We start from the raw sequence: 17916 nt of genomic DNA on the forward strand, positions 1-17916 counted from the left end.
TCATTCGCTCCCTGGTGTTACATGTGCATTTATTTTAAAGAATCCTGAAAGCCATTTTCCAACCTGAACGAACCCAAGGTTATTTATGTCTGACTAGGTTTCTCATCAGAAATCCTGCCTCCTTCCCTGGACCAATCTTGGGTTTCTCCAGAGCACTTGGCTGGGTCTCAGTAACAGAGCCCTAACGCTGACCTTCCCTCCCAACAGGCATTCCTTTCACCCAAGCTTTTGGGAGGGTGGGGAGATGCAGCAGCACACAAAGGAACAGGGGGTGGCTGGTCCTCTGTAACGGGGCCACATAGAAGGCCTTTTCCACCTAGGATGTCTCCAGGAGGTGGTGAAGGGGAGCATCCACATCTCTCCCAATCTGCCACAAAGGCAGGTGGCTCGCTGCCATTCTGAAGGCCAAGCCTTCCTGTTGTCTCTCCTCCATTTCAGGGTCTAGAGCTGCTTGGAGAAAGGCCCACGACGGATGCCTTCGTCAGCCACTTTGTTACTCTCCAAACCTTAACAAAAGCTGACGGCAGGGAGCAGAGCACAGGAATGGAGCTGGCCCCAGGGGAGACAGAGGAGATAGCTGGGCTGTGGTTAAGTCGTTTATTGATTTTATTTCTAAAACCCACATAGCGCCACTTTGCCTCTTTCAGAGCTTCAAAGAGCTAATTAACCGCCCAATGAGCCCACCAGGGAAACCAAGCTTGTGGGGAAGCAATGAGGTGAAGCCAAGGTCAAAGAGGGTAGCCAGGCCCGAGCCCTGACTCCATCCCATCAGTTAAGGACAGATTTTCCCACCTCTCCTTTCAGTCAACTGAGGTTTAGGGAACCCACTGAACTTCCCGAAGCTTCCTTAAGCCCCGCAGGCCTACAGCCAGGACAGACACCCAGGCTTTGCTCCAGATCAACAGTAATGGCCACCTCTTGTTTGAAGCTGGAAAACAGCCCAGGCCAGAGTTGTCCCCCCTGGTCAGGTGCTGGGAGCAGCAGGAGCGTCTTGTCCCTTAGCCTCTCCAAAGGAAAGCCAGCCCGGGAAGGGCCAGCTCTAACACAGCTTTCCCAGGGGCAGTGCAGAGGGACAGGACCTCAATAGCTCATGGAGACCGGACAGGGATTTTCCCAGTGCCACAATGGGCACTGTCCAGACATGAAGAGACAAAAGCAGGCTAAGACCCTTTGCAAAGAAGTGCTTACGAAGCACAAGGTGGGCACGTTCTCTTGCCCCCACCACTCCCCAAAGCCTGCAGTGCTGGCAGGCTGCAAGTCACCAGCAGAGCAAGAAAAGCCACTTGGCAATTTTAATTTTAGCTGCTCTGTGCCTGACAGGCAGATTAGTTGGCTTGACCTTTAGTGCTGATGCCTCCTAGGCCCAGGGCCGTAGTCAGGTGGCAGCTTTCAGGCACAAATCACAACTGGAGCTCTGCAAATGTGGGGGGTCCGAGCCCCAGGGAAATGTCTTCAAAAGGACATGGACCAGAGGGATGAGGGATCACCAGGGAGGGGAGAGCATGGTTCTCAGCTATTAACTATACCCAAGGGGGAGGTGGTGGGGCTGCCCACATACTCCATTTCCACCAGCAAACCCACACCGGGAGGCAGGCGGGAGGCTTCCTCAGCTAATATCCCACAGGTTCTCAGGGGCCAGGTGCTACCTGTGCGAACAATGGTAACTTTAATTCTGCTGACAACGGGGGGAGAGAGGGCTTAAGAGAAAATAAAGAAACAGACCCAGAAAACCACACTGCTCTTTTATTCAATGGAACATCCCCCTTTAACGCAGTGTTGAATCATACACTGGAAAAAAAAAAGCCCAGAGAAATTTCTGCAGATAAACCAGTGAAGAGAACGCGCGTTATACATTATTGTCAACATAATCACTCCATGGAAAGGGACGGGGTGGGGGAGCAGAACGAAAAAACAAGGGGCTCAACACCCTAGACACTGCAAAACATCCAGACATTTGGAATTAAAAGAAAATTTGAAAGGAAGCCTTCCAGGAAGGAGAGGAACAAATGGAACGAGGCAGCTGAGGCGCTCAGGAAAGTGGAAACGACCTGGTCTGGCAGACAAGCCCAAGGTGGTTGGTTGGGCAGCCACACCCGACTGCTGGCAGGGGTGTCAGGATGGACATTGAATCCCGGACCTGGCGATGAAGCCACTACTCTATGAGGGTAGCAGACACAAAATCCCACACTTAAAAAAATAATCATCATCTTGGGGTGGCGATGGCACCTTGGAAATCTTAGAACCAAAGGAACACCCCTGTCCAAACTAGCCTGACATTAGTGGCCAAGGCCTCGGCCTAACACCATTTGCTCCTCTCTCCTTGGAAAGAGAAGAGTGAGGAATGGAGAAAAGGAAAAGTAATCTGATTGCAGCAGAAGACCGGGGAGAGCATCTCCTTGGACGGAGTCTGAAGAAAGGAAGAGATAAGGAAATAACAAAGGAAAAAGAAAAAAATTAATAAAAATTTCACAATATGGAGCCAGCGTGTTCCGATTCCGTCCACAAAAATAACTCAGGCTGCTTTGCCGAACCATCCTGTCCACCAGGGGCGCTGCTGAGGCTGTCTGCCTGGAAGGGTCACCAATGGGCGCGGAAAGTCCTCACTCTCATGGCTCGGGCCATCGCTGCTGCGGGGAGGGATCCTGGCGGCCCGGTTTGGGGAGAGGCAAAGGGAGTTGGGTGAGGAGAGAAAGAAGACAAAGAAGACACTCGATGCTACGGGGCGCCAGGAAAGCCCAAGCTGGCGCCCCTACTACCACCTGCCCGTCCTCAGTCGCTTGGCCCAGCCCGGTGCGTGCACACACACACATGCGTGCACACAATCACATGCGTGCGTCCCAATGTCTGGCTCCATATGGTGAGGTTCGGCGTGTGTTTAAACAAGACCAGTTCTCTCTATAGAATATATATTTTCTTAAAAAACCGAGTCTAGTTCTGTGGTGGAGGCGGCGGGGGAGCTGGAGGCATCCCGAAGGGCGGCATGCCTGCCACCCCCATGCCCATCATGGTGACAAAGTTAGAAGGGTCCATGGGAGGCGGAGGAGGGGGAGGTGGGGCATACATCATGCCGGCGGAACCAGGTGGCGGAGGCGGCGGAGGGGGAGGGGCCCCGGGCGGCAGAGGCGGCTGGACCCCGGGGGGCAGGGGCACCATAGTGGGGTTGCCTTGCATCTGAGGGGCTCCTGGAGAAGCTGCGGCAGCCGCCTGCTGCTGTTGCCATGGCGGGATGGACCCTGTGCCAGCGCTCGTGGTGGTAGTCGTCGTATCTGGGGTGGTAAAGAAGCCCAAGGTCACACGCGCGGGGGCACACCGCGGTTCTCTGCGGCTGCTGCCTTGGGATGGGGGCGAGGGGCGCCTGCTCCTTGCTTTGCATGCTGTACGGTGGTGGGGGGCGGGCGGGCGGGGCTGTCCTGGTGGTGGGGAGTGAAGGGGTGGGCAGGACTACCCTAGGGTCAGCCTCAAGGTCTCTGGGCTTAACAAAGTAAGCCCTTTGTCACCAATGTCCCCTGGAAGGGCTGACAGGAAGGTACCAGACACAAGAACCGGCTCTGACATCCCTCCGCCCATCCGCCGCCACCACCGAACGGCACATTCAACCTCAAGGCCACAGCTACTCTCCCACTGCCAGGTTCCATCCCCAGTCTCTCAGGCCCCAATCACATCCCTCTCCAAAACTCGCATGCACCACCCACCCCTGGCCATGTGCACAGAACTGAGCCAGCCAGCAGCTCACTCAGCCAGTGAGAGCCTGGACTTCTGACACCCTACCTACTATGGCAGGTCCCCTCCAGGCCCCCACAGATGTCCCCAGACACAACCACGCCAAACATCAGATCCCCTCCCCGAGACCTCCCAGGGGCCACAAGGCCCTTTCTGTGTTCCCCCCAGCAGAGATCAGAGTCTCACCCTAAGGTGCTGGCCTGCCTGTGTGAGCTGTGAGGTTCTCTCACTCCTCTTAGCCCCACCCCTCATCCCACCCACCCCCACAAGCCCCAAATATGCCACTCACTTTGCTGCCATGGCAAGGGGGTACTGGAAGCCATACTGCTGCTGGGCGGGGGGGGTGGTGGAGGCTGCTGCTGCTGCTGTTGCCATGGAGGAAGAGGACCAGTAGGCGGGGGAGGAGGTTGCCCACTGGGTGGCGGCGGCGGTGGCGGCATCATGCCCATAGGCGGTGGCGGCATCATACCTAGGCGAAGGAAAGGGTCAGGCCTCTGGGAGGAGAGATGTGGGACAGGCCCCCATTCATTCCCAGGCCTAGGTGATGCCCCAGTGAGATGACAGGCTCCATTACCTTTTCCTTGATGCAGGCGATAGACCCCAGAGCCCACAGGCGTACTTCCCAGGTACTGATCTTGATGGAAGGAAAGAGCAGGGACTTAGCAGGACATTTGAACTGGCCAGGGAAGTCGCCCCCACCAACAGCTTTTACAGTCACACATCTTGCAGTCACCACCTTACAAGAGCAGTTCTATGAGAGGCCTGTGCTGACCCCAGACAGAAACCCTTTCCTGAATCAGATGGAGCCTGCTCTTCCTGGTGCCCAAGCCTTGACAAGAGACTCAGTGCAACACGCAGCCACTCTGAGAACTGCTGCTAGTTCACAGCAAGTTGCTCTAACCCCTGCTTATCCCAAAGCCCCAAGGTTTCTGGTCTGACACTTACTTACCCATTGGAGGAGGGCCATGGTGCCCAGGTGGGTGGGGGCCCTGGTTCATCGGTGGTGGTGGTGGCTGCATCCAAGGAGGTGGGGGTCCATTAGGGTTGTGCTGCATGGGATGCCCACCATGCCCACCTGTGAGGCTGGGTAACGGGTGTGGGAAGCTGTGGGGGCCGCCTCCAGGCCCACCGGGACCACCTCCGTGCATGCCGTGGTAGGGCCGACTCTCTGAAGGGCCAGAATTCATCCAGGGTGGGCGGCTCTGGGTGGTAGACATGAGAGACTATGTGAGAGCATTTCCTGCCAACGTCCCTGCCTGCTCCCCCTGGTGGCAACATTGTTCTCTCGGCTATGCCAGAGGACCAGAACACAAGGACAGAACCTTCCGTGTGAGATCCCAAACATCTGACAGCCCGAAAGAACAATGTTGCCAGCCATGTCCAGCAGTCTGCTCTGCCCCAAATCCCTGGCCGTTACCCCTCCTCTGAGGAAGACGGGGGGCCAGGCCACAAGAACCAGCGCCGGAAGCTCACCGGTGGAGGTGGGTTGTTGGCGGGAGCAGCAGGCCGAGGTGCACTGGCCAGAGGTGTGCTGGCAGGCCCCGAGGTGGAGCCCACAGATGCTGGCACAGGAGCTTCTCCCAGTTCAGCCATGAGGGACAAATACTCTTTATCCATCCGAGCTTTATCCTGAGCTGACTGCGGGTCACCAGGCCTGAAGGTGGGGTGTGGGTCACAGAGAGGGGAAATCATTAAGGAGTAAACTTTTACCCTGAGGAATTTACACAAGAAAGTTGAGGAACTGAATTATCCTTTCTAACCTGGCCAGTGTGGCTCAGTTGGTTAGAGCAGTGGTCGGCAAACTGCGGCTCGCGAGCCACATGGGGCTCTTTGGCCCCCCGAGTGTGGCTCTTCCACAAAATACCACGTACCCTAATTAAGTTAATAACAATTTACCTACCTATATAGATTAAGTTTAAAAAATTTGGCTCTCAAAAGAAATTTCAATCGTTGTACTGTTGATATTTGGCTCTATTGACTAATGAGTTTGCCAACCACTGGGTTAGAGCATCATCCCATTCACCCAAGGATCAAAGTTCGATTCCCAATCAGGGCAGATAACCAGGTTGTGAGCAGGCAGCCAATATACGGTGTTGTTTCTCTCTCATGGATGTTGCTATCTTTCCCTCTTCCTTCCCCTCTCTCTGAAGTCAGTAAAAACATTTAAACAAAGAATTCTGCATTTCCAGTCTGAGGGAAGGAAATCTATGCAAGACTGGAACACTGCTGACAAAACTTCCTTAACAAAGCCACTCCAAGGGAAAAAGTGTTGCTATCAAGTGCTGGCTTCCAAAACTGGTCAAAATCTTTACATAATTTGGTATTCTTAAACCAATCTTCGGCAGCAAAAACGGCACTTAATATTGAGCTACAGTAAGAACACTTATACCCTGCCCTAGCAGGTGTAGCTCAGTCGGTTGGAGCGTTGTCCCATACACCAAAAGGTCACAGGTTCAATTCTTGGTCAGAGCACATACCCAGGTTGCAGGTTCGATCCCTGGTTGGGGTGTATATTAGAGGCAACTGATTGTTGTTTTTCTCTCACACTGATGTCTCTCTCTCTCTCTCCTTTCCCCTTTCTCTAAAGTCAATGAAAACATCCTTGGATGAGGATTAAAAAAAAAAGGGGGGGGGGACCAAGTCCCCATACCCAGGACGGAAGTTTACAGTTTTCCTGGGCTCAAGATGAACAACAAAATAGGAATGTTCTGCACAGGCTGTTTCTAATCATCCTGGACTTCATACCACACCATTACGTTCACAGAAAGGAAAGCTTCTCTTGGATCCACTGGTTAATAGCGACCAGCCAATGTGCTGAAGAGCTTCCTGTGCACTACAGGCTACCAGCAAACCACGGCTGCAGCCCCTCACCTTTGGAATTTGCAATCAGAAGCAATGTGGCCAGCCCCTCCACACTTGGTACACACTGTAGTATTGGTAATGCTACGGGTCTCTGAGCTCTGCCAGGGTCTTAAGATCCTGTTGAGAGAAAAAAAGTCAACTCAAGGGCTATGGCCAACTGCCTCCTACTTCAATAGGTTCTTCAGGTCTCTGATGCACTCTCCTCTAAACTGATCACATACCTGTTATCATCTTCCCTAAGGGTCCCATTCAAGCGAGCCAACTCCCGAAGCTGCATCTTCCGTAGGTCATTCTGGTCCTCAGGGGTCTCAATCCCTTGCTTCAAGATGTTTCTTATCTGAGAGAGAGAAAATGGACAGTTATGTTAAGTGCTAAGACAACCACCCAGATTTCTGGCAAGAGGCTTCGTTTCTGGTTCCTTCACCTGTTCTACTGCTTTCTTCACATTCTCCATGGTGTTGGCGGTAACCAGGGCATGAAGTGGCTCGTCTTCTCCTGGCAACATCTGGCCATCTTTGCGCCCAACTTTCCCTTCTTTCACAGACCCTTTCCCCCGGATCATTATCTTCGCATTACACTCCTTCTCTATGTTCTTCAACGTGTTCCCTCTATCAGATGCAGAAAAGGTTGAGTTGTTATATGCGAATTCACATGCCAGAGGAGACAAAGGTGGGCTGATCAGGCACTGGTAGGAAATCAGGAGTGCAGAGAATTGGATATCCCCACCAACAGATCCATGATCTCTAAGTTAAGATCAGCCACAGCAATCCTTCAGATTTAACTTCCCTAAAGTAAAATGAGGATGTTAAAGAGATTTTCTCACAGGAAGGCATGAACTCAGCCAAAGTGAAGGTCCTACCCAAAACAGGAAGGTGCCACCAATGGCACCCAATTTGGCACAAGATAAACACACCTCACAGGCTCTTAGGAATTCTCTATCCCGTCGGCTAGAAGTTACTTACCTGGGCCCAATGAGCAGCCCCACAAAGTTGATCTCTGGATACTCATCTTGTGGAATCATTACTTTATCGCTCACACGTGTCGCTGGAGGTCTAAGGAAGAAAAGACTCATTGACTCTGGTGATTTGAGGTAGGAGGTGAGAAGTTAGTACCAAATGTTCCAACATGTGGCTCAGTGATTGAGTGTTGGCTTAGGAACCAGGAGGCCATGGTTCAATTCCCAGGCAGGGCACATGCCCGGGTTATGGGCTCGATTCCCAGTGTGGGGTGTGCAGGAGGCAGCCCATCAATGATTCTTTCATCATTGATGTTTCTCTCTCTCTCTCTCCCTCTCCCCCTTCCGTTCTGAAATCAATGTCTATTTTTTTTAAAATGTTCTACCATGTCACATGCATTCTTCACGTGTCCTTGTCCCAGACAACCCAGCCCCTCTGCTTACTTGTAATCTGCAGGTGGCTTGAAGTCAGGGTTGAGAGCAACCATTTCTGTGATGAGGTTATGCCGCTCCTCTTCCAGTTTCTTGCGCGTGCGGAACTCACGGGTGTTAAGCCGCTTCCCCTCGCTATTGTAGATGGGCTCAGGGGAAGGGGACCTGTGGGAAACAGACCACCATTACTGCTCTACCTTAACTCTTCTGTCATCCCCACATGGGCTATAATAAGCCTTCCCCAGCCCCTCTGCCTCAGATCCTAACACAACACTCTTCGGAGGAACTGACCATAACGTGTGCTATTCAAGATCGTGTGGAATGGGGAGATGGAAGCTTAACATTAGGGGGAGACTTGGGTGTGTTTGAGAAGGCAAAAAATGGTTTTGCTTTTTTCTAAAAATGATGAAGGTTTAGTCTGTCCTTTGGAAAAATCTCTTGACTGCAAATGACAAGGACAGTACTATCTGGAGTCTTCTTGCCAAATATGAATTTTCTACCATTTGCAAAAAATTTTTACAATATTACAACTTTATGAACCACAAAAACCCCAAGTTTATTTAAAATGTTAACTCTTGCAGAGTTCATGCCCTACTAGGAAGTGTATGTACCCCTGCCACATAGTAAGTATGAACTCTTCAACCCAATGCAACTAGGACTCAAGGCTAGTGCAGCTACTTGGCCCCCACAATGGAGAGATGGTTCAAGGCTTCGTCTCTGCTTTTCCTTCAATGGCCTGACTGGCTGTGTCCAAGGCCCAGGAGTCAACCTGTTTTCTGGCTGTTCCATGTTGGGGAGTCTGGGTAAAGAAAAACGTTAAAGTGCTAAAGCAGCTTCTAAGAGAGGCTGCAAATGCAGACTTGGCCAAGTACTTGTCTAAGGTCTGAACCTGCAAATAGCAGGGAAAACCTAGGATTCTCCACCAGAGTTTACAAGTCCAGAAAGCAGATTTTCTCTCTCTCTGTTTTTCAAGGAGTAAAATGCTGTTGCTACAAGTAAAAAATAGTAATGATAAAATGGTCAGTTTACCACAGCTGGATTTTGCGGTAATAAAAAAAAGAGAAGTTACACTCCTAGAATTCTAAGTTAAGATTACAAAAAGGACCATAGCTTGATATTCTGATTGAAAATTTAGTAGCAGCTGCAAGAAGGGAAGAGACCATGTGGATCAGGTTATTTAAAAAACATCCTGAAAGTAGTCAAGACTCCTACACCCTTGGTTTAGTTGAGAGAACCTTGCCTAGTTGGAGAGCAAGGACTGAACTCGGCTGCTCCCTCTGTCTTCAGCCTAAAGGGAACCATGTCATCCGTTACACACACGATGGAATAAAAGGTCAGGTTTGTTCATGGCTAATGACGGCTAAATGACACCTCCGTTTCTAGCATCTGTATAAACTGTTAGCACAATCCAGTAATAGTGAACAAAAGCGAACATACCCCAGTTTATTAGACTATCACCTTATACATTTAAATCTACAACCAACTTAAAAACATTTTTAACTGTGCAACTTAAGCAACATCAAAATGGCATAAAGTGGCTTAATATTGAAAATACACCTTAAGAAATAACCTTATTTATTAAGTTAAAAAACTCATGCATTTCCCTCCAACCTGGGCTCAAAAGAAAAACCAATCAGGTATTAGGGATTCTTTCCAACTGAATACAAGGGAGAAAGAGGCTGCTCTGGTTTTATTTCTAGCATGCTTGACATTTCTAATCCCTCCTGGTAACTGTCTAGAATTAAGCATTTCTAGCTAATCACCAAAATGAGTTTTACCAGTACAAATTGGTCATTTAAAGGCCTCACAACAGTTTAATCTCTTCCCAAATTATGAATGTGAAATACAAAAGCTGATATTCTAAAGGTTAGATTGGCCAACTTCTTCACTTTGCGTAAACATCGTATAGATCAACTAAATTCTAATCCCAGTTCTCAGGAAGCAAAGGTTTGTTAAAAATTCAACCTTTTGAGGAATTGCCTGGTAACCTGTAGATGTATTATTAAAGGGAAAAAAGCCAAAAAAGGCACTTAACAGTTGTGGTCTGCAACCTATAATGCAAATCTAAAAAAAAAGCCAAGAAATATATGAAACACAACCCCCTCCAACCAAAATCTACAGGTAAAAAAAAATATATAAACAAATTAAAGTCAATAAACTTGTTTCCTAGAAAGGGACAGCAGAAAGATGTATAGAGTGGCTTCTTAAACCAATACATCTTCCTGCTTTAACAAGTTACTAATTGGGTAACAAAAGCCAAAAAACACTACATTTTAAAGCAAAGTGCTTTAAAAAAAAAAAAAAAGCTTTCAACTATGCTACATGCACTAGGAGAAATTTCATTGAGAGAAGGCATATTGCCCTTCCAATTAAATGGACCAGGTTTTAGCTGTTCAAAGACCACAATCGGCCAATAAAATTACTGCTTAAAAAAATTCACTTCCTCCTGGCATGGTTTAGTGGTTGAGCATTGACCTATGAACCAGGAAGTCATGGTTCGATTCCAGGTCAGGGCACATCCTGTGTTGCAGGCTTGATCCCCAGTGTGGGGCGTGCAGGAGGCAGCCGATCAATGATTCTCTCTCATCATTGATGTTTCTCTTTCCCCCTTTCCCTTCCCCCCCTCTGTGTGTGTGTGTGTGTGTGTGTGAAACACACACACACACATATATAAATTCACTTCCCTTGGACTTTTTTCTTTTCACAGGTGAAATTTTAAACTGAGATAACACGACCACAGCTGTTGGAGGACCACACTCCCCTTAAAAAAAAAGGGGGGGGGGAGTGGTAATGTAGGGATGGTAGCTAGCCTTCCCAAAACAGGTGGAATATTCTGGCCCCTCCCAATACCCCAGGCAATGGCCAAGGCTGAAAATTAACTGGCAGTAAAGGAAATTGGGTAGATATCTTGTCTATTTTAAAACCATCCCAAAACCATGAGCAGGAACAATATAGCAATGAGCTGAGCAGACTGAGTTTCTGGCCTGCTCAAATTCAGTGATGCTCAAAAATATTCTTAATTCCTGCATCGTGCACCTGTGAGAAAAACTCTCCACACCCTGGGCTTTCAGCCAAAGCAGGTACTGAAAAGGCTGGTAATGGCCCACTCACTGTGCTTATGGGTGAGCAAGTCAGGTTAAAATAAACATGCTTACAAATTAGAAACCAGTTATCCATTTTCCTGTAACTTTTTATTCTGCTAGTAATTAAGTTTCATTCCAATTTCTAGCTGATGACTAACCACTTGATCAGAGTACCAGTCGTCTTACTAGGATTTTATTGAACTGACACAATATGTTGCCACCAGTAAAACGTTATTGAGAAAAAGGTAAAAGCGTTACTGTCAGCTGGTTAAAACTGTTTCCCAACCTGTCCTCAGGGTTAGGGGGGATGCCCAGGTCTCCTGTGCGCAGTTTACGAGTCAGGTCTTCTATCTGCAGTTGCACTGGAAGAAACCAGGTTAGGAAAGAAAAAAAAAGGATGGAAAAAAGACAATGTTACCAAAAAACATCTCAAATCTCAACAACAAGCATGAAGAACTCGGAGACTTTGAAAGGGACGACTGATCAGTGAACACATTGAGGCAAAAACTCCCAACCATCTATCGGCAGGAGTCCATTTACATCTATAGGTATTTTTCACTTCAAAATGGTTATCACTTAAGGAAGCAAACAGTTTGTTTGAAGAGGGGTTAGCAGTATAGACTGTTCACTATGGCTAATACCAAAGCATTTATCAGGTGTTTCACCACTCCCCCTACCAAGGCTTGCTGTAACAATTGGCACCCAGAACCAAACCATGTACGTTATCACCGATACCCTGTTCCCACCAAATTACTTTGAGGGCAAGACTCTTGAGAGCTAATTTTTCCTCATTAAATATTAAGCATAGCCCAAAATGAGACCCAATTAATGTGGGACAAGGAAATATACCAGTTGAGCAAATATTTTCAGTGATACAAGGTTAAAAATTCCTTAAAGAAGACAGTTAATAACCAATTCAACACTTCACAGAAGTTCATACATATTTTCTGTACACCAGATCCATACTAGTAGGAATCTCCCAATACCTTCTTGCTTTTATTCAAATTTTAGATGACAATCCATATACCTTAACCAACCAGTAGTGGTAAGAAGTCTGGTTTTAGACTTGCTCCTTATGTGGGAGTAAAAGTAGGGGTATAGAGGACTGAAAGTGTGGGTCAAGAATGGTGTGACCCTCTGACCTTGACAAATGAGGCTGTACATGAAAAAGAGAAATGAGGGTTTTTCACAAAAATTCAGACTCCAGGGAATGCTACCCGGCTGATTTTATTCAAAATAATGGGACCGGAAGAGCCAGATCACTTTCTTCAGTGTGCTCAATCACCACTTATTTCTTAGCATCTGAGAGTTCTGAACAGCTTAAGAGCAAGTCTTATTGGCTGGATTATAGTTGAAATAGCTCCAGGACAGGATTAATGTATGTCTATCGAATATACCCTTCTAAATTTAAATATATCCCAGAGCCCTAGCCGGTTTGGCTCAGTGGGTCAAGCATCTGTCTGCAGACTTAGGGGTCCCGAGTTCAATTCTGATCAAGGGCACATACCTTGGTTGTAGGCTCAATTCCCAGCCCATCAGAGCACTTGTGGAAGGCAAACCAATCCATGTCTCCCTCACATCAATGTCTCTCCTCCTCCCTTCCACTCTCTCAAAAAATAATCAATGAAAAGAATCCTCAGACGAGGATTACCAAATAAGTAAATAAATACATCCCACAGGGGCTATATTACACACCCATTAAAAACTCTAAAGAAATTAAAATCTACACTAATATTAAAAAAACATGGGGGCAAAACAAAACAAAAACAACATGGGGGCATTCTGTACAAGGCAGTGTGTACTGTGAGACAAAAGTAAGACAATGGCTCCCTCTAAGCTCTTTATTCCCCCTTCTTCTCCCCTTAAGCTCTTTTATGCCAGTAAAGTTCTGACTTGGCAATTAAATTCTAAGAACAATTCAAAGCGAAAGCCACCTTCATATGTGTGTGTGTGTGTGTGTGTGTGTGTGTGAGTTCTCTTAACTGCACTGCAGGGGTCCTGGGGTCTAATTTGAGGAAATAGCTAGCACTTAAATCAAGGTTGCTATCTTCCTTGGAGTGGAAATCTACATTAGCCCAGGCTTTGATTCTAGCTATAAATTAGCTATAAATAGCCCTTAGGGCTCAGTGCTTTAACTCCTTCCAGAATGAGTCTGTTTTCCCATTTTCTAAGTCAGCTTGTTATTCTTTGGGATATTGCTCCACAAAGGACATTTTCACAAGGCTGTGAAGATTCAGATCTGCCTAATATGAGACTGGGCGGGAGTAGATAGGAACAGTGGGGGAAGGAAAATATTGTGAATATTAGACAATTCCAACACCTCAAAATTCTCTGCAGTCTAAAAAATGTAAGACACTATGATCCTCAAGAATAACAAGCCAGCCTTGAAGCTTTTTATTTGTGAAGGCCAGAGCCTCGTAAGTGTAGGAAACCATTGCCCTAATTTACTCCAAAGGGGGTGTTTATTTGGTTAGTAGGAAATGTTTATCAAGTGAGCTTTTTTGAGACCGCAGCAGATGTACACAAATAAAGGTCAAATTGCATTAAAAACCTTGTATTTTTAAAAAGGTAACTTTGAGGTTAATTTCATTTCCAATGTGGAGAGTCATTCTTAATTCTTAAAAGTTCCCCATAGGTAAGATTCCATAGCCAAGAAGTATCCCTTTCCCAGCTGAGTTCTTTGTGGTAAATACAAGAGCCCTCATTTTAAGACAGCTCTCCAAAGACCAAACGAGGAAAAAAATTGCTGAAGGAAAGGTTAAACTCAACAAAATGATTAAAAAGGGGGTGAACTGTAAACACTTTCGGAACAACTTTTTGATTAAACTATTTTTTCTGTCAGAAAGTACCTATAAGAAGTAAAAGACCATTTTTTAAGGGAAGGGAGAAATGTGAAATTACGGTGAAAGGCCATGCTGGAAAAGGCACTAGGTTTTACAATACCTGCGGTGTTCTCCACTGGGGCCGTGTCCAGAGGCATAAGACACTCACCTCACCGACTGGCAGTAACAGCAGCTGAAAGGTGTGGGGTTCTAACCTGGGGGCTATTCTTAACTCCTAAGGGGGCCCCTCTACTTTCCCGGTCCTCATGGAGAACATTGCTGTTACCGACAGACCGGAACAAGGAGCTGCAAATGCAGGACCCACACAGCAAAAACTGAAGAATTATTTCAAAGTCATGAGAGTACACCTGGCCATACATTATCTCAAAATAGAAAAATTTAAAGTCTCAAAACTAAAACGGATAAAGTGTCGCTCAGAATATTAACAATCTGAAAACGCATTTGGGTGTAGAACGTGTATTTACCTATATAAGCTCTCTCTTGTTCCCGAGTAAGTCCAGGGGGGATAACTGTAGGCATTCCTGGAATCACCGTTTTCTGTTCCATTGTGTCTTGGTTCCAGCGGCTCCTCTTCCGCTTCTTACTTGGGAAGTCTAAAAGAAATAGTTTGTAAGATGCAAACACAACCACCAGAATAACTACCAGCAGTTCAGGATACTTATGACATTACACGTAGCTCAGCAGACTGAAACTGAGAACTTGACCTAAAATGTAAATAGCAAAGAATGGAAGTCAAACCTGAGAAATCAGAGACATATGGATGGGGGGGCAGGTGGACCTGAGTCCAAAAAGTTACCGTATTTTCCAGCGTATAAAACGACTAGGCGTATGGAAGATTTTCCTGGGTTAAAAAGTCGTCTTATACACCGGAAAATACGGAATAATTCACAGAAACTGTGATGTGAACAAGGTAACAAATCGTGTGTGTGTGTGTGTGTGTGTGTGTGTGTGTGTTTTAAAAGAATAGTTTACTGATTTTTAGAGAGGGAGAGAAACATCACTGTGAGTGAAACATGGATCAGCTGCCTCCTGCAAGCCCCCCACCAGGGATCAAGCCCAAAAATTCCGGCATGTTCCCTGATGGGAAATCGAGCTGGCAAACTCGTGCATTGGACAACAACCAATCCAGCCACACCGATAAGGGCAACAAGGTAACAAATCTTAATGGGTCAAGTTTCGGACAGGAAAATAAGGTGCTGAGAAGATATATACTACATCATCCTTCAATAACCAAACAAGTTTATAACCTGCTGGCTCTTCCCACCACCACCTCCCCAACCTTTCTAACTAGGCCAGATCTCGACTAAAGCTATAGCAAGTTTTTTCAAGACTACTTTTTTAAATCTTTCTTTCACTGTCTAAAATTTTACACGTCTCCTCCTTCTTCCTTTTCTCCCCCATCCCCCCAAGACTACTTTTTTCTTCAAAAGTTTGGTTGAGATCAGCAACTTTCCTGCCATTTGTACAGTGTCTGACACCTCAAGTTCAAAAAAAATCCCTGGCCAGAGTGGCTCAGAGGTTGGAAGTCACCCATGCAGATGTTCAATCCCCAGCCCAGGTCATAGGGGAGGCAAACAGATCAAGGTTTCTCTCTCACATCAATGTTTCTCTTTCTCTCTCTCCCTCTCTTAATAAAAGTAAGTTTAAAAAAGAACAAACTATAATAGCGAAACTTTTCTTCCCTGATATATAAGCACAAATTCCCTACACATATGGTACACACAAGTCAGTCATCCTACTTCCCAGGGGCCCAGGCCTTGAGTGAAGCCCCAACTAGAAAACAGAATTCCCCCAGCCCCAAAGAGCCACAAGACATATGAGCCAACAATGTCCTGAAGACTTTCAACTCTTTCGTTCTCCATAGTGAAGACCCTGCCTTACAGTCCAAATAGCTCTCCTTGGTACTTTTCTTCCTCTACGACCAGGAAGGTGTTCCACGTCATGACTTAACTCTTTCACACCCTCCGGACATGCACACCCGGTACCCAATCCACCCACTCGACCCCCTCCACACCTCTCCCCTCCACCTGGGGCTAGAGAGCAACTGGGGAGACCCCCGCCCCCAGCTTTTATTCGGACCATACAGCCTGGCAGCGCACTGCGCCTGCGCACAGCAAACCTCCCGCTCAGCCGCCCCCCCCCACGCCTTTTCCCCAGCGCGCGTGCGCACTCAAGGTACAAGAAACAGGCTGCGCGCCCCGTGGCGCCTCCGCCTGGGCCTCCCCGTGTGCGCGCGCGCGCGCCCCTGCCGCGTGCAGCCGTCGCCGTCGCCGCCGCCGCGCGCCCCTCAGCTGGCCGGGCCCGTTCTCGCGACGCCTTTCGCACTCTCTCGGCCCGACTCACCTCCTCCGCCGCCGGCCGGGCCCGGCTGCTGGTCCTGACGCGGCGGCTGGGGTGGCGGCAGCGGTGGCGGCGACACGCGCTGGTAGAGCGGCGGCGGAGGGGGCGGCTGCGGCGGCGGGTACGAGGAGCCCGGGGAGGGCGGCGGCGGTGGCGGCGGCGGCGGCGGGGGGGGAGGCGGAGGAGGAGGAGGAGGCAGCGCCGCGAAGGGGAAGGCCGCGGTCAGGGCCCCCACGGGCGGAGGAGGCGGCGGCCCGGGCACCAGCAGCCCCGCCCCAGGCCCGGGGACAGGCGGTGGCCCCGGCTCGAAGCTCCCTTTAGGCCCGGGCAGGGAGGGAAGGCCGGGGGAGCCCAGCTTACCCAGCGGCGTGGCATTCGCTCCGGTGGCCATGGCGCCCCCGGGGACCCGCACCGGCGGCTCCTCTTCGGCGGCGGCGGCTTCTCCTTAGCGAACCTTCCGGGGGGAGGGGACTCGACTGCGTTGCCGCGGAACGCGCGGAGCCCTTCCTCTCACGCGGCGGGCGGCGGCGGCGGCGCGAGACGCACAAAGAGGGAGGAGAGAGGGCGCCACGGGGGCGGGCAGGGGGCGACGGGCCGAAGCCTGGATTGGGCCGGGCTGAGGCAAAGGGTCGGATCGGCGGCCTCCGATTGGCGGAGCTTCAGTCCTTCTGGCTGCGCGCTGGGATTGGCCGGACCGTTAGGCCTGGCGAGGAAATGGCGGCCGAGCCTGGAGAGCTGGGAGGTGTCGCAGCGCGCACTTCATTTGTTACTGCGCGGACTGAGCTCGGAGTCCAGGAAGGAGGGCTTAGGGTGGGACAAACTGTGACGTAGGCTGCAAGCGCGCTCTCATTGGCTGAACTTGATAGAGTCAAACTCGGTTGCGTCGTCGTACCCCGAGATTGGCTGTCGCGGCGGAAAAGCCGCGGCCAATGAGAGTTACGGCGGGGGAGGAGTGCGCATGCGTAGGCTGGGCAAAGTCGCCTCTCGGCCCCTCGTTTCACCTTCGTTCCCGGGTCCGGAGCGTAAACCCTAAGTGACGTCAACCCTCGATTCCCTCGGAACCCGGAACCGGGATGGGGGCGGGTCCGGTGCGTGTCCGTAAACGGGATCCGTTGACACCACAGGTAGAAAAGGACATCCTGTTTTCTTTGAAAAAAATAGTGAGAGGAAAGTCGCTATAAAGTAGACCCTAATTGAAGGATTAAAAATCTGAGCTGATGGAACATATAACCTTAGGTGGAAAAGAATGTAAACTTGTCAATTCTAAAATGAGTTTACAAATAGGCAATTCCATTAGACTCCCAACATGTGGTTTATTAAATCACCTTAAAGTCATTTGGGAAAATAGTGGGGAAACTTGTAAACAAGGTTGAGGAGGAACTTGCCTTTCCAGATAATACACAGTGTAAAATACAGTAGTTAAACAATGTGATGTAGGAGTGACATCAGTGAAACAGTCCTGAAAAGATTCCCCATTTATGGGTAAAAATACCACAAAGGTGGTATTTCAGTTCAGTAAGGAAAAGGTTTAGCTAATGTTATACAGTCCTGAATAGAAACAATAAAACCACTTAGGCTGTCAGGGTAATGCAGGGGTAGAGAGTTTATGAAGACAGGGAACTCAAGCTTTGAAGAAAAGATATACTTGATTACCAAATACATTGAAGCTATGATAAAAGTC

At 48.7% G+C, this 17916-nt stretch overlaps 1 protein-coding gene across 10 annotated transcripts; it reads right to left on the bottom strand.

Moving 5' to 3' along the window:
- Positions 1-1725: 1725 nt before the first annotated feature.
- SF1 (splicing factor 1) lies at positions 1726-17026 on the bottom strand. Of its 10 annotated transcripts, none has more exons than XM_079787518.1 (14): positions 16239-17026; positions 14360-14488; positions 11339-11414; positions 7982-8134; positions 7545-7634; positions 7007-7190; positions 6804-6919; positions 6592-6699; positions 5194-5374; positions 4670-4943; positions 4295-4354; positions 4010-4189; positions 3062-3266; positions 1726-2642 (listed from the first exon to the last, which is right to left on the bottom strand). In XM_079787518.1, exons 1-14 carry the CDS (start codon positions 16624-16626, stop codon positions 2513-2515), a joined length of 2274 nt encoding a protein of 757 aa, XP_079643644.1. In that variant the 5' UTR covers positions 16627-17026; the 3' UTR covers positions 1726-2512. The 10 variants fall into 10 exon arrangements, with proteins under 10 accessions (XP_079643644.1, XP_079643636.1, XP_079643635.1 ...); XM_079787510.1 differs by having other exon boundaries at positions 16596-17025; XM_079787509.1 differs by having other exon boundaries at positions 1726-3266.
- Positions 17027-17916: the final 890 nt, after the last annotated feature.

Source organism: Cnephaeus nilssonii, assembly GCF_951640355.1.
Source record: "Cnephaeus nilssonii genome assembly, chromosome: 13".
Classification (NCBI taxonomy): Eukaryota; Metazoa; Chordata; class Mammalia; order Chiroptera; family Vespertilionidae; genus Cnephaeus; species Cnephaeus nilssonii.